Here is a 25,764-nt window from a genome sequence, read left to right as displayed (position 1 = left end):
TGGTTTATACAGTGCTGCTCTGCATGTGAGTGTGAAATTCAGCGTGTGTTCTTTCCACAGCCAGCCACCTGCTGTTCATCAAGCCGCAGTGGGGCTGCTTTGTCCGGGCCGCCTGCGTGCTCCTTTATCAGAAGCTGAATGTCATCATGGCTGCTATTTTCATGTCACCTAAAAAAGATGGTTAATTTTGGATAGCTTGGAAAAAAACGGCTTCAGTCAAGGCAAATGCAGTTCTCACAGTTAAAGGCATTCTTTCATTTTAAAGCATTAACTTGGAACACCGCAGCAATCAATAGTGAATGAAACCCTGTAATACCATAAACAACCCCCCAAAACCCCCAGTTATCTGCTTGTGTTTGGCAAACCGCATAACGTACCGTGCTTTTTGTCACATCTTTCCCTGTGATGCTGTCCTATGTGGAAAGACAGCTGAAATGCTTCAGAGAAGGGGCAGAGATAGCAGTATTCAAGTCATCCGTCGTTGTACCCCTGTGATTCAGAGGGTGAGAAGACAGTCTTGTGTCTTTTTATATTTTTTTTTTCAATGTGGGAATGAAAGATAGAGTTATGGAATGACTGGCCAAGGACTATGTGAGCTCTTACGGAGCACATTGAGTTGGTTTCCTAGCTTTGGGGCATATATAAGTACATACATATATAAATATATGAGTATAAATACAGCCACAAATAATAAATTATTAAACTCTCAATTAAGGAAATTAAGGAAAACGATTTTCATTACACTATTGATAATAACAATGGGAAAATATTGCAATCTTTGTGGGTTTTTTTGCAGGTGATCCCACTTCCCAATGGGAGATCTGGCTTCTCTCAAGATTTCAAGCGCTTTGTCATACCTGAAAATTTTAAACCTGCGCAAGTGTTGAATTCTCTGAAGTGGCCTGAAAATCATCTAACAACTAACAGGAAACTGTATTTCACTATTGCTAAAGACTATGATGATGATCATTTTGAAATAGACAGCTTGACAGGAGAAATTTTTCTTTCCAAGGAACTTGACTATGAAACAGCTTCACACTTTCTTTTGCAAGTTATTATAAAGGATTATAGTAAGAATCCTCTGGAGGATAACACTGTCTTCCTAAGTATTGATGTGGAAGATCAGAATGATCACTCCCCATATTTTCAAGATGACTTTGTAGTGATTGGCATAGAGGAAAATTTACCTATTGGCACTCTGGTTTACACATTCGATGCAAAAGATGGAGATGGCAGTTTTCTGAACAGCAAAATACAGTATTCCCTAGAAATGAGTGACATGCATGAAAATCTATTTCTTATTCACCCTTCGTATGGCACCTTGACCACAGCTTTTCCATTAGACAGGGAGATGACTCGCTCTGTGATCCTTACAGTGTCTGCAGAAGACCAGGCAATAAATCTAACTGACCGCAGTCTTGGTTCCCTGGCGGTGAAAATTGTTATTTTAGATGTCAATGACAACAGTCCCAGTTTTACATCTTCACCTCTTTCCTATGTCATGGAGGATGTGGAGGTGGGCTCCCTTTTGCACCGCGTAATTGCAAAGGATCCCGATGAGGGAAGAAACGGGCAAGTTACATACCACATTCTTTCAGGAAATGAAAACAAAGTATTTGTATTGGATAAAATCACAGGTACTGTAACTTCTGTTCTCAGGAATTTCTTGTACTGTGCTTCTCACAGTAATATTTGGGAGTGCATACAATGCAATACCGAAATACCACGTTACTATGGTATTTGACCCAGGTGACTTATCCTCAGGGGTGATTACCTTGGGCAGAGCATCACATGAGCCTGGAAGTCCTGTGTGCAGTAGGCAAACTCAGTGAGACTCAGCTCAAAAACTTCTGCATGACACTGTGTTGTGTAGATGTACTGGAGCATCTTCCAGTAGCCCATTAAAGAATGTGGGAAGAAAGTGTGTGCAGTGAAATACTTAATTCTGATAATTGCATGATGCATACTTACAGCACGGGTACACATGTATGTTGCTGTGTGTACACATGAGAAAAGGCAAAGTCAAGATCAAGGAATGTGCATGGCTATATATACTGTGCATGGAACGTGTTTGATGAAGGCTCAAAGTGCTGATGAATTTCATTCTTCAGCCCGCTGAAATTCTTTGGTTCCTGAATGAGTTCTGCAACTATTACACTGTCTGCACACAAATGCAGATTTCACCCCAATAATTGCAGTGTTTTCTGGTAGTTCTTCTGGTTTTGAAGCCACTGTTTGATACAGCTGACACTGATCTGTAGAGCTCCTAATTGCATAACTTATGTGCAGAAGTGAAATGAAGTTAAGCCCAAAGTTAAATAAAAAGGAATCTCTGAACTTCACTTGAATATGCCGTGAATCCCAGTTTCTTTTGATGTCAAAATGAGTGTTTCTGGGCCAATTAGCATTCTAAAGGGCATCACAGGTAATGATTGACTCCAGAGTCTGGAAGCCTTGCAGCCGTGGCACAGCATGCATGATGATGCTACATTGGAGCTGTGAGTGCTGGAACAACTGGGATCCTAACTTGGACCAGAATACTTTTATAATACCTTCTCTCTTTATAATAGGGCTCTTAACTACAGCCCACCTTCTGGACCGTGAGATTCAGGAGCACTACAGTTTGACAGTCATGGCTCTCGATGATGGCAGCCCAGCTCTCTCTGCCACACAGGTTCTAACCATCATTGTTGTTGACGTGAATGACGAGACCCCAATATTTCTGAAGCAACTTTACGAGGCTGCAGTTCGTGAAAATCAAGATCCAGGGGAGTTTGTCGTAAAGGTGGAAGCTGTGGACAGAGATGCAGGTGATTTCTGGCCTTTTGCTATTCATTTCGTTGCGGACCATAGTAGGCTGATCAAATCTTGCTGCCTGCTGTGCTTGCCTGTACAGCCGTTGTGCTTTTCCCAAGGTAATGGATGAGTTTTGAGTTTCAAAACGTGGCTTGTGGTTCAGACCCTCAACCTTTATTCACAGCTTGGAGGTATTCTGCCTTGCACACAGGCATGTTACATGTGTTATGTGCGCTTGCGTGATGCAGAGCAGTAGCTCAGTGTGCTTTAGCTTTCGTGTGAGGATAGCCGGCGTGCTTTTGTTATAAAACAGCAAACGATGGTTCAGCTGGGTTAAAGTTAATATTTGAACGTTGTGTTGCTCTCCCATCAGAGCGTTTTGAACCGTTTTAAAACGGTTCATTAGGGAAGGGTCCCGGTTTTGTAAGAGAACGGGCAGACACGCACTGATCTTTGCTAACCAGAGAGGGGCACTGTCATCCAAGATTTTCCAGCTAGTTGAGCTGCAAAGAGATCGTGGAAGCCGCACCAGATTCCAAACGGGGTTTTGCATATGTAAGGATATTAATGCATTGCTTTTCAAACATGCGTGGATGAGGAATAAGGGGTGGTTCATCTGCTCTTTGAATCACAGGTAAGGACTAAAAGTGAGAGTCTTTGCTAAGCGACAAAAAACGCACTCCATCTCTTCAGCTGCCTGCTCTTTTGGAATACCTAACAGGCGTGTGATGGAACAGGTACTCTGTGTGCTGGGGAGAAACTTGTCCGAAGTAGTACCACACACAGTGCATGCCGTCGGTGTAACGTGGAACAGCTACACAGGCTGCGGTCTGCAGTAAAGATGAAGTCTGGAAAATAATTAAATATTACAATACTGTTGCAATTGGCCCAAAGCTGGTCTCAGCTCTGTGAGTGACTTGTTACTGTAGGTTCACTTTTTGCACATCTTTAGGCTTGTTTAAGGTTGTGCTATCCAAAAGTAGATAAAACAATCAATCTTGTTACCAAAATTATTTTCTGTATTTGGTAAGATTTCTCATTTAATGTAGAGCACGTATTGATTACAAAAGGCTGATGTGAGCTCAACAGAGGTGCTATATAGAAGAGACATTTCCCCACAAGTATGTAAAGTATTTAGAAAGTGGGAGTGGGTGGGTAGCCCTGTCTATGACAATCTCCTTGACAGCTGAGCAGCATTATGGTCTACCTTTGTACCTTGCTCTTCCAAGTATTTTCTTTTTGTGGCTCACATTATTGAGAAAAAAAAAAAAGGCAGTCTTTGAAGTAAGAATTTGCAAGATACTAGAGAAAAGAAATGGGAATTTGCTTGAATTCCTCTCCCTCTTTTTTTTTCATCCCTGATATTTATGTATTGCACATGTTGTGGGAAATACAGCAGAAGGGAAATTTTGGGAGCTGTTAGGAGGAGGGATGGGGGTGGCTTGACAGGGTGGAGAGGGAAGGGCATTCCAAGTGTACTGGGTGGCACAGCGTGTGCCTCCCTGTGCAGACACTTCGGGCTGGAGCACTATTGTGGCTGATGGTTCCTTCCTGCCTTTTTTTTTTTAAAGTACATTTTCCAGTAACCACAATCTTTCTGTTGCGCCTTTTTCTCACATTTGGCTGTTTTGGCCCCATGTCATATGTGTGTTGTACAAGTATTGTTCCAAACAAGTACTGAAGTGATGCTCATAATGTAAGGAAATAGAATTTATGTAAGAGTTATATAAATAAAAAGCTACTCACTTTTTTCACATTTTTGGAACAGAATTTTGAGTAAGGTAACTCCTTTCATACTGTTCTTAATTTTTTACATTACATTTTTTACTTTTATTTTTACGTGCCTTTTAAATTTCAGTTCACATCCCAGTAATATTTGCATAGTCTCAGTGGAGGACTTTTCTCCCATCACAGTTTTATTTTTTTTTCCCATATGTTCTGTGACTGACCACAGGTAAGAATCATTTTTATTGACAGTATCAGCCATCATCAACCTTTGCTTTATTTGTCTTTGTACTTCATGCCTTGGGAAGGGATGAGGGAAGGCAAGCAGCTGTCACCTTCTTTGTGTTTGACCCAAGCTTTAAGTTTGCTTCCTGTTCAAAAGCTCTTTTTTCCCCTTTTTTTCTTTTCTTTCTTTTTTTTAGGAAATCACTGCAAAGTTTTTAGTTTCTAATGATTCTTTCACGTGGATAACCATGAAACATCATGTTCATTCAAGTCCCTCTTGCACATACAAGAGCTGCACTTGCTGCAGCTCCATGTTGCCTCGCTTTCTGCGAGCTCTCCACCTGCTGCCCCCAGGCCAACATCTAACACCACACCATGAGTAAATGCAAGTGTAAAGATGTGTGTAGTACAGCTAAAAGCTGGGGGGGGGGGGGGGGGGGGGGGGGAGAGGGCGGAATGCATGGGAAAACAAAGTTATCAGCAGCATTTTTAAGATAGACCAGGGGTGTTTGTCTGGAGATAAGTCTTTGCAGAAGCTCTGCATGAACTGAGCTAGTGCCAAGGGCTGCTTTGAAGCTGATGTGGACCTCTGTGGTTCAGTAGCTATGCCTGGAGCCTTAGGAGAAAAATCTCAGAAAAGTTAATAGGGGGTGCTGACTTAGAGTTAGGAGACAGGGCTTATTGCCGTTCAGTAGACATTTTGTCTTGCTCCTATTCATGGATTATAGTCTTAACAACACTGGTATCATAAAGATGAGGCTTGAGCCTGGATTTGGGGCAGCAGGGACATTTATTCCCATTGCTTCTTCGCTGGTCTTGGCACTAGACATATGCACAGTGTACTACCACGGCTGCTGCTGAGCGCCGGGGCTGCCTGTGCTGTGGCAGGGGAATGGGAAAAAGGGCTGAAGCCTTTCCCTGGCTGGAGCTCGGGCCCCGTGTGTCCACCCTGCCATCTGGCCTGCAGGGAGAGGGGTCCTTGCCACTGGCCAGTGGCAAGGAAGAGGCTTTGCTCCTCTTCCAGCTCATAATGTGCGGCAAGTATAGTTTGTTTCTCATTTAAGTTTGTAATTTCAGCCCCTGAAATGTAGCCAGCACTACTGAATAGTTAACCAAGAGTGCAGATGTGCAGCTGCTGTGCCATGGTATGTGAATGCAGAGAGTTGTCATGCTCCTCTCTTGGGCAGGGTGTGCAGCTTTCTCGTACTGCTAGGTGTGTGCTCCTAGCCGCTGCGTATGAGAGAGGAAGCAGTAAGTGCTTGGTAAATAACTGTAATTAAGGTGTCAGATATCTGTGTCCTTAATTAAAAGTTTTAATTTCAACAGTGTGTGAATAGTCAACTTGGATAGTACCTGTGTTTTTTCAGCACTGTCTGTAAATCATGTCCATTGTGAAATATGCCAGTGAAGGCACACACACGGTTGAAGCAGTTCAGTTGCAAGAGACCAAAGGCCAGTAGTTAATACCAGCCCTTTAGTATCATTTTTTCCATCTTTAGCATACTGGTAATTAAGGATAGATAAATGCAGGCAGAGCTATGAATATCTGTTTAAATGTAGTTGAATGGTATCTGGTATGGACAGATCAGATAATGTGTGTTGGTAAACTTAAAACTTTCAAGACGTTCTCCTTGATTGTCCTTACTACTGTGATTTTTCTCCTTTCTTCCACAAAGCTGGAAGGATTCCGTAACTCATTTTTCCTTCTGCTGTACATTGTATGAATGTATCCCTTAAACTAATTGACTTAGTTTAGGTGCAAATGCATTTATGGTAATAATTCTCTTAATCAAATTTCAGTAGTGTTGTCAACTGTTTAGCAAAACTATTCAAAGGCAAACGAAGTCATGGATGTTAAAAACTGTAGGCTCTGTTTCTTCTCTCACACCAGTGTTTTGCCATCAACTCCACTGCAGATTGTCCTGGTTTTGACCGCAGCAGATGAGAACAGGCGGGCAGTTTTGACTCTGAATAGTGGTTTTCCTATGACTAGGAGTGCTGCAGTTTTCCAGGTGCACCAACTGTCCCTACCTTACTAAAAGACTAATTGTTGGTTGGAAAACCACAGAATGAAACTTAGAAAAATTGGGGAAAAAAAACCCAACCCCAAAATTAACACAATAGTACAAGCCCTTCAAATATAATGTAGGATTAAACTCCTTACAGTTAACAATATAAACGTGATGAAGATGATACTACACTTTCCTCAGGAGGGGGTTGAAACTAGAAGAAATATGGAAGAAATTATTTTATAACCACATTAGTTAAGAATGTGGAGTCACATTTCTTTTTCAACTCAGGCGGGCAACTTTGGAAGAAAGGTTTCTAAAAGTCTGTACGGTTTCCTAGAGAAAGACAGGAAGGCTAATATCCCTGTACTATATACAAATGGTAGGTCTGATAAGAAACGAATGGAATTGACATTCAGACAAACTTGGAGGGAAGGAAACTGTTTCATCTTCCCTTCAGGAAATCCTGCACAGCATTATAAAACCAAGAGTATCGTTTGGAGACTGGCTACAAGTGGGAGCCACCCAAAAGGCTTGAGATGAGCTGTGGGAATGCCCACCAAGTTGGCTTTTCTGTTGAAGACGACTAGGAGATGGCTACCCTGTGAGTCCTGCTGTGACTTGAGAAACTGCCTGCTCGGTGTCACGGATATTTAGAACTGGTGGACATGCCAAGAAGTGGATGTTTTCTCTGACTGTTTCTACTTTTCAGTGTCTTACTGTATAGAGATCCTTGCATTGGCTCCGAGGGGAGAGCCAGAGGTGCCAGGGCAGCCTCTAGTACTCTGCCTGACCGCCTGTGGAGAAGTAAACTACCTACCTCTGGGGGAGCAGAAGACAAATGCATGGATCCCGTGGTCTAAATTAATGCTGTCTTGCACAATGTTGATAAGTCAGCTTTTTTTGGAGAGATGCCCTGAGTGCCTAGAAATGTTTCTGGGGTCGCTTTGAGTGGCTGGAAAAGTCAGACACAAAGCAGCATCTGGACAAGGATTTTGAAGATCCAGATTTTGAATGTAGCCCTTTTGTGTTAGTGAAGAAGCAATTACTCACTGCACTAAAAATAGTAATTTCACCCATAACCCATTTCCTGGGGAGGGGGAGAAGAAAAAAGAAAAATCTGAAGACCTGAATGTGAGGACAGTGGCTGTGTTTTACTGACTTTCATTTTGCTTTTAAGGACTGAATTCCTTGCTTCGGTATGAAATTGTACCGGGAACTGGTTATGAGAAATTCAAGGTGAACTCGGACAGTGGAGAACTCGTAACAGCTGCATCACTGGACAGGGAAACCCAGGAGGTTTTCAGTATTAAAGGTAACTATGAGTGCCTGTAAAACTGGAAGTGAGAATGGATGTGGTGTTACCTTTTTTGATGACGGCTGAATTAGATGGAAGTGGTAAGATTTTCGGGTACAGAAGAGCATGTGCTTTTTGCATAGCACAAATTACTTTCCTGTTCTGCTGTTATTAAGGAACATCTATTGTTGCAGCCATAACCACAGTATAAAATTTGCTTTATTTTTATTAATCTTAGTTTTGGTTCGAGATAGTGGAACCCCATTGCTGTCAAGCACGGTGACAGTTATCTGCAGGGTCCTGGATGAAAATGATCACTCTCCCATATTTCTTCTTCCCACCTCTGAGATCCATATTCCAGAGAACCAACAGCCTTCTGTCATTTACATTACCCGGGCTGTGGATTTGGATGCTGGCAATAATGGAGCTCTAAGATACAAAATAATTGGTAAGTTACACTCCATCACTTTTGTTAGCATAAATCAGGAAATATATAAACAGCAGTATTGAAGTTTTAGACTAGTCTTGATTTTACCAGGCCTCCCTGGCTCCCATCTTGTCCATGTGCTACTTCCGTGTGGGGAAAAAATAAAAGATCTTTCACCCCTTTGTCAGCATTAATAAGCGCTTTCCAGGCACAGTTTCAATCTGCTTTCTGGATTTGAAATAGTGCAGAAAAGAAAAAAAAACTACCAAATGCTAGAAGCAGGCATTAATCATGAAGGCATAATTTTGTCCTTTTTGTTATAGTTGTGGAAGTTCTGCATGTAAATATACCATTGCAAATAAGCACAAGAATTAATCTAATTTTATTTAATTAATTTTATTTATTTGATTTTATTTCGTGAGAGTTTCTTTCACCCAGCAATTAGTAGTGTCGTACTTGGGTTTCATATTGCCAAACTCCCCCCGTGTCCACTATGCCAGTGTAAGCTCTACAGCTGTTCAAAGCCTCCTGCAATACTTTGCACAAATACTGATTTGCTGTGCTTGCTTTGGTTTGCAGCTCTCAACAATAGCTCAAACGTAGGCAGATAGCTACTGTGGTAACAGCCAACACGTTTTCCTTTTGAAGAAACAGTTCTGAATTCCTTTATGTTTTCTTGGGTTTAATTTCACGATCTTTTATGATCTTTAATTTAATTACCTTTGGTTTTTCTACATGTTATAAAGTATATATGCCATTCACTGTTACTAAAATGCTGACTTTTCTATTGACTGCTTCATATTTACCTCCCCGTCCCCATGCCCTCCAAATCAAGACCTTACACAACTATTCGCTTCCAAGAGACAGGCTTGTAGAAGAGAACAAGGAGCAAGTAATTACAATTGTCAGCAATGCTTTATAGGTTTCTGGAATTTGTAACAAAGGTTGGGAAGAGGTCACTTCATGCAGCAGCAAAGTTGCAGGAGATTTTATAAGGTGTGCTGCTTTGGGAAAAAAGACATGCATCTGGCAAAATAGCCACTCTGTAAATTGATATGACATTCTGTATTTACTGTCATTGCCACCCACTGATTTAAATGAAATGCAGGTTTTAATTCATATAAGGAGAACAAAATATGTGAAAAGCACATAAGCGCACCAGCTGTACGAGCAATTGGATCATGTTATTGCAATTACCATAGTGGTATTCACAAGGGATTCTTTTTTAGAAAGCAATTGTTTGTGATCATGTTATTTTTTATGTATTTGAAAGGTGGAAATGTTGGAGAATACTTCACACTAAATAACACTTCAGGAAAGCTGCTGGTCACTCGTAGCTTAGACAGAGAAGACGTCAGCAATTTCACTCTTGTAATTGAGTGCCGTGACCTAGGCAGTCCGTCGAGAAGCTCCACTGCACAGCTCTACCTAACGGTCTTGGATGAAAATGACCACAACCCATTGTTTGCAAAGACCCAGTATCAAATCTCTGTGAGAGAAGACCTAGAGGAAGGCTCAGCCATCCTCAACCTCTTTGCTTCTGACGAAGATGATGGCCTGAATGGCGAAGTTACGTACTCCCTTGTTGACAACACCTTTGGAGCATTCGCTATCAACAGTGTAACGGGGTCTATAGTTACTACAAAGGCACTGGACCGGGAGACCAGATCCCAGTACGCATTTAGGGCTGTAGCAAGTGACTGTAGCATCTATTTGCCAAGAAGCACTACTGTCAGTGTCGTGGTGCACATTGAGGATGTCAATGACAATGATCCTGTTTTTTTGCAGAACCCTATCAGGGCCTTTGTGCCTGCTGAAACCTCTGTGAATGAGACAGTAGCCACTGTGAGAGCAGAGGACATGGACCTGGGATCAAACGGAACTGTCTGTTTTAGTTTGATAGCAGAAACCATATTTCAGATCGATGCAAAGACAGGTGACATCATTCTTCAGGCACCCTTGGCTTCCAAGGACTTCAGCACCCAGCTGCTAGTGGTGGCTTCAGATCAAGGTATCTCACCTCGGACAGCCACGGCTATGGTCATTATTTTTACGGAAGAAGAAGAGGAGGAGATTTCATTCAGCCGTAGCCTGTATGAAGCAAGCATGCCAGAGAACAGTGCAGCAGGTGGGCATCAAATCCCAATTTGTGTTCTTGCGGTTGCCACCCTCCCCTCCTTTTGGAATGGTAGTTGTAATGAATAGTATAGGGAAACCTTTTTCCCGTGCAGCAGCATGGAAAGGTTTATCTGGGTGTAGCAAATACTCATCTGTCCTTGTCCAGTACACCAGCATGAAAAAGAAACATGGTCTGTTAGTTGGAGGTGTCATCTGGCTTTTGGGTTTGCTGCCCATGTACAGTAGTGATGCTCACATGAAACATAAAAGTTACCTTGTCAGACCTGGTGTGTTTCTATCCCTCAGCCTGGGAAGCGCTGAGCATCAGTGGGTTCACTCTTCTAGCAAAATGACTTTAATGATGGGTGAACAGCATTTACTCGCCTCACTTGTCAGTGCACACAAGCTCAGATGATGTGAGTGGTGTGAACCAGTTGCGACACAACTTTTCTTGTTTTTTTGCAAAAAACCCTTCATGAAATAGAGTATCTCTGGAAGCTACTACAAAACCTTGCTGAAGATTTGGACTTTCAAGAAGGAGAATGGGGGGTTGGGAGTGGGGTGAGGGAGAGAGGAGTTTGGAGGCTGTGGCACACTGTCACTCAGGCTTCTACAGTGTATCTCTGCGTAGATCCTGTGCTGTTGAATGCTGCCTATAGACAAACCAGCTTCAATCACAAAGTGCTTACAGATTTGTTGTATTTTTCTTCTGTATGATGATCAGAATTACTGCTCTAATTTTTGTCATTCAGAAAATATTTGTAGTTATGCCCCCTGCCAGTTAGATATGGCAAGTACCTTTTTCGACTTCAGGGGATGGGCTCATTCTAATGAGGGGCAGAAAGGAGTGCCTTCCACGTTTTTCTGCCCACAAATCCCACTGTACAATTGACCAGATGTATTTAGATACCTGACATGCACTATATTCTTGATTCAAATACTGCCTCACGAGGGTCACCTTGAACAAGTCATTTATCCTCTTTATAGTTCAAATTTCCCTCAGTAAAATGAAAGCAATATTCCTTTATATCCTAAGGGTATTGTGAGACTAGTGAATTCTTAGATCTTGAGTAACAGCCTATATATTTGATTAGGAATCAGTAAAAAAGAAATGTGTTAATAATTTTGGAAAACCAGTCAATATTCTTGCCTAATTGCAAACAGAACAGAGAATGAAGGGTGAAAATAGCTGTTGCAGTAATTACTGCTGTGGTTACTCAGCCATTCCTTTCTCTGTGCCTGTTCGGGACTACAAGCCAAATTTTCAGCAGTGTGTTTTAAGATAAAGATAATGCTGTGAGCATTACTGATGTTTCAATTAACAGATCAAAACTAGGCAATCAGGTGATTTTTTTTTAAGTGACTTTTTTTTTTAAAGCGTAGATGAAATATTTTACTTTCAGGCTCTTTTTAAAAAGTCGTGATGAGACATCAAACCACCAAGTTAGAGCATCTGTCTAGCGCTCTCAATGTCTGCCAAAAAGCATGTAGGATTCTGGAAAAAGTGGAAGGCTTCCAACAGGAAGGCATGGAACATGCAGTAGCTTGGTGGTTAAAACACTCTCCTGAAGTAGGAAAGGTGTAGGTTCAGGTCTGCTCAGGCAGAGGAGCATTTATTTAACTTTCATTCCGTACTGAGCACTCTTGAGTATGGAACCTTTGAGATAAGAAGTTTGTTAGTGTTCTTTTTCTTTCTTTTTTTTTTTTTTTTTTTTTTAACCTATGCTTCGTTTATTGCTTCCATTACAAATGCAAAAATGCAAAAAATAAAAATCCCTAAACATATTTGTCCTGACATTTAAAAAAATGCATTTTATTCCATGAAATTGTCCAGGAAATACAAGTAGGTTTGGACACCCTAAAATTGATTTTTTTCTGTGAATGTGAGTCATGCACCCCCAGGCCTCCAAGCCCTGTTTTACTGGAATCAGCACTGCACAGGAGTTAATTGTGTGTCACTTCCCAAAGGAGAGCATGCCCTGGAGGAATTGCTTTTTCCATAACATACAGTTCGGATGTCACAGCAATCTGTGTTAATTTCTCATGTTCTGTCTTTTCATTGATCTGTCCACTGAGAATCAGTTATGGTGATGTATGCCGGGGGGAGGGGGGGCCTCGTTCCTAGGTGTCCGGAAAGCAGAGGGATCAGGTGTTTCCAGAGGCAAACTCTAGGCTCTCAATTTTCTTTCTCGTTGCTGCAGCAGGCTTGTGTTTGCAGAAAGTGCTGCGAGAACCTGTTTGTGGGTCTTTCCAGGGGAGTAGTGTCATTTTTTTTGACTTTTCTATTTTTTTGACTAAAATCCAGGGGGTTTCAGTCTTTTCAGGAGACGTGGGATTAACCTGCATTAATCCTGCATTAAAGTGTCTTTCTAATTAAGAAAAAAATAATAAAAGGGAAGATAAGTTTTGTTAGGTTTACAGAAATAAGATAAAAATCAGGGCTTTATGGGAATAGATAAACTTAGCTCATCCTAATTTTTCCTAAGTGTCGATACATTCCTGGGTCAGGGTAGACAATCCAACCTGAAATCAGGGAAATGCCTCAAGGAACTCTGGTATCAGAATGCCATAGTCACATGTTCTCCCATTCAATCTACAGAAAATATAAATAAGATTCAGTTTAATTTGTTTTGATTAAAGGAAATTTTACAAAGCTTCAGGGTAAACAGGAGGGTTACATCCAAAAATGTTAGTTTGTATATTTAATAAGTCTATTTGCTAAGAAGATCAAATTCTTTTAAGAGCATGAGAGATTTTACTAAATACTAGTACTGTTTTGGCTCTGTGTGTAATATTTTTTTATTTATATAAGCATAAGTAAATATCAAATATTTTAGTGGGAAAAAAAGCATGATTATGATTAAAACTCTCACAGGAGTTAGCTTACAGGATATATGTGATCCTGAGACCCCTACAAATATGAATGGTACCAGTGTATTCAGTCCAGGGGAGATTTACATTACGTACTGATTATTTGTAGAACTGGTATTAATAAATGTGGCTTTTCCTCCTAATTTTATTTCTACCTTAACTAATAGAGTGGGAAAACTCTAAGTTTATTTTAAAAAGAATAAAAAATCTGAATACTATAAACGATGAAAGCCAAAGCTAAGGGTCCTTCGTTTTAATTTAGTCTGAACCAGTCAATTGGGTGAGTGCCTCAGGAATTGGTCCTTGTGGTCAGATTTTCTTGAAGTGTTTGACCTCCAAGTTTGATGACCTTCACAAACCCCCATTCTTCTACTTTGTTTAATATTGAATATTTAATGTCTTTAAATATTATAAACTGTATTACAACAGACTTAGAAGCCAGTTAATAACTAAACAAGCCACTGCAGTCTCCAGAGGGTAAGAAACTTTGATTATTCACCAAGCTTTCACTGGAACAGTTGGTTGCGTAGCACTTCCTTGGAGACAGTTTCACCAGTAAATCTTCTATTTTTTTCCATAATGGGTCTAAAAAAAATGTAGCCTCTTATTCTGAAAGTCCTCTCCTACTCTTTGTGCTCAGTTAGCTTTTTCTTCCATGCATCATTAAGAGGTCTCAAGAAATAATGGCGAACATGAACCGGGGTTAGATGACAAAGAAGGGGAAAAGAGACTGCTGTAATGAATACTGGAAAGAGAAGAAGAATGATGATATGGTGATACGTAGCTCAGTTCTGGTGTCTGTTATGTCCTAAAACAGAGTACAGGGCATTTTTCTGAGCCTGTCTGGCAAGGTAAGCAGATGCTGTCCACACTGCCGGGATTCAGTTCCAGGGCAGTAGGCGTAAGGTGAAGGTTGGTGTAGGCTATTCAAAGCAGTTTGAGAGACTTTCAAATGCAATCAAGATGTCTGTGATTGAACTGAAAAAAACCCTAAATATAAACATTTGCATCGCTCTTCCCTTCCTTTAACATTCTTAACTAATTCAGAAGTTGATGGCGTAGTATTTCAAGCAAACCTCTCTGCTTTCTGCTGCGGTCCGGACCTCCCTCCTTCCTTGCACTTGCTTCAGTGCTGATCTCATGCTCATTGTGCCATTTTAGTGTGGCACATTGCTTTTCTTTTGCTCCGTGTTAGGTGTTGCGTGTTGTGTCTTCTGCTTGAAGCAGTATTTGAATCATGTGGACTTGCAGTCACGAGCTCCAGCAGACGGTGCTGTCGTTTGCTGTTTACCTGTACAGGGCAGACCACAGAGTTTGCTCAGATTGTGTTGACAGTGAACTGTAAAATTTTGCTGTTTGAAGGAGTCGTTTTCTGTGAAAGGTATCAGAAAGAGAAGAAATGTATTCACTGGCAAAAATAAGTTGTAAATTATTTTAACTACGTGAAAAATACAAAACTGAAATGATGAGGGTTTGAGGGCGAGAGCAATAACATATTAACCTCTAGCCCCTGAAAAAAGATTCAAGTAGAAAAGCTGCTACTTCCTTTATTTCTGGTAGGTTTTTTCTTCTTAAACATGCAAGCAAACAAAAAGTCTGTTGACAGCGTTAGAATATAAATAGTGATTTTCTTTGGACTTTTAATTTTTTTCCTACCTTTAACTCTGCTTCCAGACTTTTGTAGTAAATCAGAGTTCCTCAGCGATGAAAATTCAACCTAACCCTCCCTGTTCTAGTTCCTAAAAAAAACCCCAGTGCAGTGTTAAATCAGCTTTTACCTATTGGACAGTTGGCTCTCAATTCCAGAAATTTTCTAGTAAATATTGACTAAATAGCAAAAATTGGCATATTTTTGCTATTGACAGTCGGACTTTAGGAGCAAATACCAAACCACTTAAAATTTCCTATTTTTAGAAATTAATAAGGAACAACGCTGAAATACAAATATCTGCTACATTTTTTGAGAGCAAAATTTCCTCTCATTTTTATACTAAAGATAAAAGTCCTTTCCTCTGACATCTAGGACACTGAGTGTGAACAGCAGATGAAATAGCTAGTTGTCTGTAATGCTGTTTGGAGGAGTTCAGGTTGCACAGTAACCTCACTCCATCACAGTTGCATGGAATAAATTATAATTAAAATAATTAAAATCCATTAAATTTCCACATGTGCTAAACAATTTAATAAATCACTTGAAAGTAATAATTATTTTAAAATCTTGATAATGCTTTTTAAACTTGCTACGTTTTTGTTAAATGTGATGATGCTGAGCAGGATAATATATTCAGTTCCACTTTTTTCCTCTAATCCTATTTCAAACAGGGTTTTTATTTCATGTCTCTTGCATTCTATATTAAATTATTGCTTTTTTCATGGAATTTGGATTTTGCTTGAAGTCACACATAGCTGTGCATGTAGTTCCACCTTTTCATTCTCTCTGTCAAAAGACTGATAATTAAATTTTTGAAGAATATTTAATTTAAAATATTAAAATCTAAATTGAATTCAGATAAATGAAGGAAAAATAAAGTCTTTATGGTGATTCAGGGGTAATATGCATTCCTATGATGAACAAAAAAAAGGACTGTTTTCCTTAAAAGAATTAATGAAAATGTGAGATTTAAATGACCAAAGACAGCATAATCTGAATAAAAGGAATACATATGACTTCAGGTAAGAGGTAATTCTGGTGGTACATGGGAGTTTGCAATTACAAAAAATTAAATCTCATTGTTTTATTTAGGCAGGTGATGAAGTTGTGATGAGATGAGCAATTTACTGGGCAGAGATGTGTAGACAGTGCCTTGCCTGTAAAGTTGTAATGCAGTGAAAGTTATGGAGGAGTTACTTTTATTATCTACTATTTTAATTCATAAATGAGCACCTAACCTAGTACATAGGTATTTGGCTCTGCATCTTCTATTAATCACAGTAATATAAATTTAGAATAAAACCTTCTAAAGTGAACATGATGAAAATGTGTTATTGCTTCCATAGGTACATCACTTCTAACTGTAGAAGCTTATGAACAAAAATTTACAGGCGAAAACATAAAATACAGCATCTTCAGTGACAAGGAAAGCATATTCTCCATACATCCCATTGCAGGTACATTTGGATTTTTTTTTTCCCCCAATTGTCTGTGTCTATCGCTTCAAGAGCGTGATCTCTAAACCATAGCATGTTCCTACTGCAAGAACCAGGGGTATCTTAAAGTATTACTCGCCTGTTACAATGAATAAATCATTAGTAAAACCAGGGATATGAAGAGACCTGCACAATTGTAAGTTGATTTGGAAAACAATTGAACACAAGTATACCTATTTAAAATGCTCAGTTCTGATTAACTTTGATCACCAGGTATTGGGAGTTGATAAACTACTGCTTTGTGATCCAAGGTGAGACTCCGTCTTGTTTTTCAACATAAAGTTGCTCCAAAACTCAATAAACATAATCCTCCAAAACACCCCAAATGTAGGAGGCATTAGACTCTTGTTGAGTTTAATGCTCTTTGCTTCAGGCAAAAAAGAATAGTTTGTACTCTTAACAATTTACTTTCTCCCTGAGTTCCTGGAGGCTTTAATCTCTGATTATTCTGATGTCCCCAGGCATCCTGTAAAGCTATCATGTTTGATGCTGGTGGACAGTTAAAATTGCTTTGTTTTGTTTAGATGAGGGGCAATTAAAGACCATACACTTGATTTCCAAGTCCTTATTTCACTGAAATAAAGGTAGAAAGATTAATCTTAAAGAACATCTTAGACCCAGACAAGTTTATCCCCAAGAAAGTGAATCTTTTCCAATATCACCTCCTTTTTTTATCAAGCCAGGCTGAAAAATTATTATGTGATGTTTTTAAGAGTCTCCTAAGCACTCTGTTTACAAACAATAGTGGAATTTTTGTAGCAGTGGAAGTCACAAGTCTTCTTTTGAGATACTTGAACCGTTATGGTTTCTTCCGTTCCCTTTTTTCTGAAACCTTTCTTCTGTTTCTTAGAAGACATTAATTGAAGTGCAGCCTTTCAGGACATTTTAAGAGCAGTTCTTAGCTTAATTTTGACACTGGTAACTCTCTACCCATTGTTTCTACAGCAGATGTGCTTCAAGCTATATTTATGCCCATTCTATCTTAGGTATTGTAAACAGCTAAAGGTCTGCTCTACTTGTCTTTTCAAGCACTGGTGTTAATTATCCCCACTTTGGAGAAGACCTTCTCCCATTCTAGGGCCATTTATTATATACTAGAATCATATAAGGTATACTAGGAAGTGACCCAGTGACCCATGAACTAGTCTGTCCTCTGACGCAGAAGGGAACTCAGTTGTGCCAGAGTTTGACAGAAGTTTGTCTGTCTTAAAAGCCTCCAGAGATAGTGATTCGGCAAACCCTCTTAATAGTTCATACAAGTCTTGGCAGTTGGAAAGCTTTTATTCATACTTACCTGATTGTTTCTTGAAGGGATTTAAACTTATTACTACTTAAACTAGTAATGGTAGACATAAGACAATGGCAAACCCTGTTCTTTATGTATTTCAAGACTGTTACCCTATTACTTCCTCATGGGCGCTTCTCTAGAATGAGAAAATCTGGTTCTTTCACTTGTTCCTCCTAGCTGGTGTACCTCAAACTTCATCATTTGCTCCACTCCACACTAGAGTCTTTCAGTTACTCTCTACCATCTTGAAGTGTATTCCTTCTACTGCTATCTATTTAGCTTTTTCTGTACACAGAATGCGGTAATTTTTCAGTGTTGTGCTGAAGAGACACTACCTGCCAGCTCTGAAATCTTGATGTTCAACACGCAATTCTTGAACACTGGACAGATGCATAAGCAATCTTATTATTATTAAACAAGTCGGTGCTGCTTAGCTTAGAAAATGAGAACTGAACCCCACTAGTTTGGAGAGCCACAGTAGATGGGTTCTTATGCTATTACAGGTTTGGGATATGGATATTCCTGGCATCATTACTGGAAAATCCATGCAAAATTTAATTTGAATTCTGATGAAATTAACTAGAAATTAAGTATGTATGATGTGTAGATGCAGTGAAGAATTTTTAGTATAATGCTATATTACCTGGACATCAAAACAATGACCGTGGATTTCCAAGGATGTTTCAGGTTTAATGTGGAGATGTCTAACTGTGCTTGTAGTCTCAATGATTTTCACTGATTTTTTTTTTTTTGGTAGAATAACAGTTGGGAGCTGCTCACAGCATCAGAAAGGCTCTGTATTTTGCCTGTCAGACAGATACAGAAATTGATAGAACTATTGCCTGATTTGGATATAGATGAAGGGCCAGATGTTGCCATTCTCAGGTGAGGGCCAAGAGTCTCTTCAGACACAACTAGCTCAACGTTGTGTATCAAGGAGCATACATCATGCAGCCATGTTCTTGCTCTCTGTTGCTGTACAATTGGTCTTGTTTTAGGAAATCGCCAACATGGTTGGTTAGTGAAAACTTAGCTGTCCACGATTTGTACAGTAACTAGCATGTGGGGGTGATACTAGGTAGAGGGAGGACATGGTGCAGAGCTTGCTAGAATTCTGCCTTGAGTTCAAGGATATATGTTAGGGACTTGATAACTGCATTTGTGCATTTTTTTTCCTGAATACGTATGTCACATTCAGATTTTGTTTTCATTTTAATAAACCAGGTGCAATCACAGTAAAAGAGCCAAAGTTTCTTGATTTTGAAGTTAAGAATAAAATACATCTTTCCATTTTGGCTGAAAATAGCTTGAATTCAGCACTCTGTGGAGTGACGGTTTTGATACAAGATGTGAATGACAATGTACCAAAATTTGAGCAAAGCTATTACAAAGCATCAGTATGGGAAGGCCAGAGTCCTAAAACAGACATCATACAGGTGGGTGGAAATTTATCTTGCCAAGCCCAGTGCTGTAGTTAAAAAGAAGTTTGGTTGATCCATTCATGCCTACATTTCAGCTAGATCTGTTGTGGACCGCTGTCTCTAAAAACTGAGTGGGTTTCTTGGAGTTGCTACCAATTTGCTTGAATATCTAAATTATTCAATGATTTTTTTTCTAGCCTATGTTTCAGATCTTTCATTCAAGTTTGTTAACTTGAAAGAGAATTCTTTATCTTCTTAATATTTGTGCAGCTGGACTTTAAATTCTTCTTTTTTTTTTTTTTTTTTCTTTTCTGTTTCACTCCAGATAGTTGAAAAATACCATTCAGAGCTGTGGTTCTGGTTACAACATAGGCTGGGCCTTGCATTAATGCATCTACTGAAAGGGCTGAAGCAATAAAAAGAATACTTTCAACTCATCAGACTAGTAGAGTCAAACCCAAGTGTTCAATTTAAAATCTGATGCCTAAAGAGCAGCTTGTCTCAATTTAAATGTGCAAACACTTCTTCCTCTGAAAGGATCCATTCTCCAAAAGTGTTTCCAGCTGGCCATATTAGAGCAAAAGAAGACATCAATTGGACTAGAAGAACGCATAATTTCCTCAGTGCATGTTCTTGCATTGCAAGTCAGGTCACAGTGAGGGTCATGTTAGGTACTAAAGATATTCCTCCTCTAGAGAATAAATAAATGGAAAGCTACAAATGCCTCCAGGCCAAAGTGATTAGAAACTGATGGACATTGTATTTAGAGAAACATATGTCCAGGAATGGAGAAAAATCAAAAGGCAGTAAACCCAGATGTGTAGTCAAAATTTTATGACAGAATACATTCTGTTCTGTTTCCTTTATTCAATCTGACTGGTTGCCTCTGCGATGGTTTGGATCCCATGCTCATTATAATGCTTGTTCAGCAACCAGGAAAATACAAAGACAACTCTTCAAAGAGTCAGAGGAGTCTTCGAGAAACCTGGTCGCTGCTGTTGAATGTTACTTATTCTGTTGGTTTTATAGCTTGCCTCTGCCCTTTTTACATCTTCTGGTTTGTATTTTAAAAAGTAATTAATGAACCATTCCATGAAAGCTCTGAAAATGTAATAGTTTAATTATTTTATCCTTTGTCTGCTTGCATAGCAGTAGTACTTTAAAGGCCAGTCCTGGACCCATGAGAAAGTGTGTTTTTATGCACTAAACAGAGAAAGCATTCTAACAGTAACCTTACAGTAATATAAGCAGTGTAAAATGATTACCTTCAGTCCTAGTGCTTTGTGTAGCTGAATTTCAAATTGCTCAGGGGAAGAATTCAGGTGCATCCTATTGCAATTCATGAGCAGATTTTGTGGCCTCACGTGACACTCATGTTGGGGACCTATGATTATTTCCTTAAATCTGTGCAATCAAAAGGAAAGTAACCAGAAATAGATGACTCTGGTATAAGGTTTTTCTTTCTGAAATCACGTTCTGCCATTTTGAATTAAGCCTCAGTTTTGCTCCCAAACAGGTATTTGCAACTGACCTTGACAGTGGGCTGAATGGAGAAACTGAATACTCAATTTTATCTGGTAATGAAAATGCAACGTTTCTAATTGATTCCGCACGAGGGATTTTAGCAACTAATACAGTCCTAGATCATGAAAATACTTCATCTTACAGGTTTGTATGCAAGTTTTTTATAAAAATGTATTGTTCTTTTCGTTCAGTTTAACTTGAAATTGCTCATGTTACGTATTTTATAGTTTTCTGTTGATATCCATTACCCACAGAGCCTGGGTGCAAGCCAGACAGTGTTGAGAACGGGACTAAAGCTGCCCATTTGTACTGTGGGTTCTTGCATACTTCCCAAATTCAGGGGAAGAAATACAGTCTTGTTTAATCTGTGGCAACACTTACTGATCTAAGTGAGTGTGATGGTTCACTGTAGGAATGATGATAGTTCCTGGATTTTAGTTTATTAAGAACTGTACAGCCATTCCCTCTCTGGAAATGTTTTTTTATAAATATGTAGACACAGAGAAAACACTCAAGCCAAATCCGTGAAATAGGGACATATTCTGTTCTTTAATTAGAATATAGTTCAGATTTTCTTCTCCATAACCTGATAAAGATGCTTCTGTAAACCTTTTCCATCTATAAGCTGTCTTGTACTAAGTATTAGTTTTTTTACTGTTTTCCAAGAAACTGTGAGTAGATACGATCAAGTGGACATGAAAATTTTTCTTTACATGTCATGCCATAACTGGAATTAGAAAGCAAATAAATCATGTCTTAAAGAGAGAACATCGAGTATGCAGATTCATTAATACACCCATTTTAGGTACTGCAATCTCTACAAAAAGTAGATTTCTCTGTGTGTGTCAGTGGAAATTACCCCCCCACCCCCTTTTTTTCTTTTTTTAATATGGTTGTGGCATCAGTTAAAATATTTGCAAGCTTTCCTATCCTATGGGACCTCAAAATTTTAAACATACTCTCAGAATTCTTATGAATCAGAATAACTTTTAGAAAATCAAAAAACCCATCCAAAAATCAACAGAATGTGATATTTTTTTTAAAGTATCAGTGTAATTTGATAATAGTATCCTAAAGGAAATACTTTGTTTTAACTTAATATGCAGAATACTTCATTTGGAGTTTCTTTTTTCAGTTTTTCACTGAATCAAAAACATCAGTTCTGATTTTTGGCTGTTTAAATATCATAATAGATTTTTTGTGACTAATACTTTAAAAGAATGCCTAAAATCAGTCCTTCAAAGGAGGGATGTGTACTGTTGATTTAGCATTGAACATGTAAGCACAATAATTCTCATATCTGTCTTTAATGGGCAGCCTATTTTATTTCAGTATTTACATTGGAATTCTAGCCTTTCGAATTGACGGTTCGAGGAATGTGAAGCTTCATATTCCTTTTTATTAATAAGTTATTAATCTGTACATTTTGAAGTGAAAAATGAATAGCAAAAGAAGCTTTCAAAACTGTTTTCCTGTTTAATTTCAAAATGTTACCATTGGTTCTTTCAAATTTTCAAGGAGTTGTTTATTTTATCTAAATTGAACATTTTCATCTGCAGAAGTTCTAAGTCCCTTATAATAGGAGTTATAATGGAAGTGTTGACAGAAACTTAATTTTAATACCTTGGCTGAGATGTTTTTATGAGAGTTTTTTCCTGAAACCTTAGAAAGTGATTATTTTTAGTAAAATATTTCCATATGTATACCTTACCAATATTCATTCTAGAAAAAACACACTTTCTATATGGAATTATACATGGTCACTGATTGAATACTAGCCTGCAATTCAAGTTATGTTGTTCTGTCAGTGTCAAAAACCACAAGGACACCCAGAGCAGAGCTGGTGTGGTTCAGGAATGGAAGTGCTGCAATCCGCAGCCTGAGTCACAGCCTTGGTGTTCCATACTGACATGTGAACATTTAGGGAGTAACATCTCTTCGACACTTGAAACTGTGACTTAGCAGAAAGAGGGAGAAATAAAGCATTCAGATCTACAGGGAGACAGAAAATACGATGCACCATGCAAACAGTTGTTAATACACAAAACATTTAATTGAGATGCCAGACTCTGCCTTGTATATCCTTTTGCATAGCTTGGTTTGTTTTTTGGTTTTTTGTCTGCTCCTGTTTTTTAGAGCACCTATCGAGTTAGATTTAATTTTGAATTCCCTTCTGGATAATTTGTAGTATTGAGGAGTAGTGAAATTTTCCAGATAATCTTTGCTTACAATAAACATCCGCACTGTTGTTCAGAAACTAGTTGCCAGAGACGGTGAACATCCTTTTATCCATGTTTATCACATCATTATGTACTGTCGTCTTTGCCATGTTGTTTGTGGAAATCAAAAGGTTGTTAGCAGAATCTACTACGTATCCTTATGCAGGTGTAAAATGGAAGCCTACAGGCAAACTCTCAATCTGACAGTGAGATTCTGGTCCCACTAAGATCAGTGGTAACTTTGCTATTGTCAATTGGTGCATGTATTCAGGTTTTTCACTTTATCGCTTACATTCATAATATACTGGAGGGGCTATTCTAGGTCTCTGCAGACATTTTGGCTGAATATTACTTTGAATGCTTTCATATAACCAGATTTTCACATTCCTGTTGTCCCTTTCTGAGCAATGAGGTTCCTCCAAAGGACAATTTAGTACCTAAGTTTTAATTCCTCCTCTGAATTACCAGCTGGAGAAATGTGTCTTTTTTTGAAAGTCTTGCTAGCTTGTTTAACCACCTGTGTTTGGTATGAAATCGGGTGAAATGAATAGATTAATGCTTCCTTTTCTGTGATTTTTTACGTTTCTGCCACCTAAAATCTCCTAGACGTTTTTCCTGCAAGACACACACACACACACCCTCCAGACAGTCAATCTTATAGAAAGAAAGATGGAATTTAAGACTTGAAATGAGGAGCAGAAAGGGCTAATATTTTCATTTGTGATTTTCCCCCTGCTTATACCACTGGTAGATAATTCAGTGATTTCTGACCAATAGTGACAACTACTGCTTCCTTTAATTGTAGGTTAGTTGTACAAGCTGCTGATAAAGGAAACCCCAGACTTTCTGCCACAAGTATTGTGAGGATACAAGTGTTAGATGTTAATGACAATGCTCCAGTTCTCCAACCACTAGGTGAAGTGGAGGTCCTAGAAAGTAAGTGTGATCGTACAGCAATGTTATCTTAAAACTGGATTTGTCAGACGACAATGCTTTTCGTGATTTGTGTAACTAAGCACCTGTAGTAAAAAGGATAATGGATTGTATTAATACTGAAATATCAAAGTAAACTGTGATCGGCTTTTGTTTCAGAGGCATTATTCTTAATCTTCAGACATTGTTTTTAAGAATAGTTTGGAACAAAACCATAGGCAATTCAGAAAGAAAAAAACAAACTCTGCAAAAATACATCTGTAATCTGTTCATTTTGGACTGCAGTGTCATATTCTTCAGATGTCTTCAATTTCTGCTTTTCTCCAATAAAAATACTTGGTGTTAAAACCAGCATTGCCAGAAATTAGACATTTTGAACTTCATGTGATGAAAGAATAATTTCTGTAAATTTGATTGAAGCATTAAAATGCTGTATAGCTTGATGCAGTTGAAGATCATGAAGAGGATGACCCAGGACCCTCCTGAGTTCTCATCCCAGCATACATCTGGCATGTTGTGTGACATTAGTTCAGCATTTGCAGATCTTGACTCTTAAGCCCAGCATCTGAAAATACATGTACTTGTGATGCATTAAGATACACAGCTGGAAATTTATGAAGATTTAGGTGCTGAAATTCCAGTACTCCTGTTAACAAAAAAAATCAAGGCTGTCTTTCTAGTGATATTTTTTAGCCTGTCTTATATTTAGCTCCCACTGGTAATGAGAGGTATGGGAATCATGGATGCCCAGCAGCTGTAAACTACTGGCTACTTATTTAGATTTTGTATTTTGTTTAAGAACACTTGCTTTAGGACACTGCACAGTGTTTTTGAGGCTTAATTCCCCAGGTGTGCAAATAGGAAATGTTTTGCTTTCTGTTAGCTCTAGGCTTTGTTAGGTGATTACTAATAGGTTCAGTTTGCAATCCCATGTGAATCTAGCACAATGCAAAAGCTCTCTGTATCCAGTTTCTCAATCTCATAGGGCTATACCTTGAGCTCTTAAGATTTTTGTGCTACGTAAGTTTAGCTGGAGGTCTCATTTCTCTCTAGTGGCCTCCTTTGGAAAAGCTTCAGAATTGCATTCATTCATTCTACACAGACATGGGGACTCTGATGCCTCAGTTAAATATTCTTGTGGAAGTCTGTGACAATACTCAATAAATGCTTGGGGAAAATAATGGAAATTCCCGTTCCTCCTAAAAAAACAGTTAAGGCTACACTGGATCTGGGAAGGTCTAAAGGAAACTGAAATTAAAACTGGGATAAAGCAGATGCATTTGAAGAAATCCACTACTGTCTCTGTAGCGTTTATGGACATTGCTTTTATTCTGAAACAGGAAGTCAAAATACACCAAAAACTGAGATTCAATATTGGAAAATTGGCAAAATCTTCAGAAATTATAACATCATATTTTAGCTATGACTTATTCTGAAAATTATTGTTTCAGGTGCCCTGCCTGGCTTTATAGTGACTCGAGTGTCAGCAAGTGATGCGGACTCCAGGCCAGCACTTCAGTTTGGTTTTACTTATGATAATAGTCCTGGAATGAAATTTGCCATCGATCAACACACTGGTGTAGTCACTGTGGTGGAACCATTAGATTTTGAAGAAACTGCTGTGCATAAGCTGAGAATTGTAGTTTCAGATTCTGTACATCAAACAGAAGCAGAACTCACCATCCTTGTTTTGGACGTTAATGATAACCCACCAGTGTTTACTCGGGATTCGTATCAGGTGGGAACATAGCAAATGGACAGCAA

The 25,764-nt window shown here is 38.9% G+C and overlaps 1 protein-coding gene across 1 annotated transcript in view; it reads left to right on the top strand.

The window, feature by feature from the left end:
• DCHS2 (dachsous cadherin-related 2) overlaps positions 1-25,764 on the top strand; it is a 250,110-nt gene that overhangs the window by 84,684 nt on the left and 139,662 nt on the right. Inside the window, exons 9-18 of the mRNA XM_080384716.1 lie at positions 797-1,637; positions 2,571-2,810; positions 7,936-8,070; positions 8,291-8,500; positions 9,753-10,607; positions 16,466-16,576; positions 19,128-19,339; positions 20,841-20,992; positions 23,873-24,003; positions 25,452-25,738. Coding sequence (XP_080240842.1) covers positions 797-1,637; positions 2,571-2,810; positions 7,936-8,070; positions 8,291-8,500; positions 9,753-10,607; positions 16,466-16,576; positions 19,128-19,339; positions 20,841-20,992; positions 23,873-24,003; positions 25,452-25,738 — 3,174 coding nt within the window. The remainder of the gene's footprint in view (positions 1-796; positions 1,638-2,570; positions 2,811-7,935; positions 8,071-8,290; positions 8,501-9,752; positions 10,608-16,465; positions 16,577-19,127; positions 19,340-20,840; positions 20,993-23,872; positions 24,004-25,451; positions 25,739-25,764) is intronic.

This window comes from Falco punctatus (genome assembly GCF_963210335.1).
Source record: "Falco punctatus genome assembly, chromosome: 1".
In the NCBI taxonomy this organism is placed as follows: domain Eukaryota; kingdom Metazoa; phylum Chordata; class Aves; order Falconiformes; family Falconidae; genus Falco; species Falco punctatus.
The sequence above is the reverse complement of the archived record's forward strand: the minus strand, read 5'-3'. Positions and strand labels throughout refer to the sequence as shown.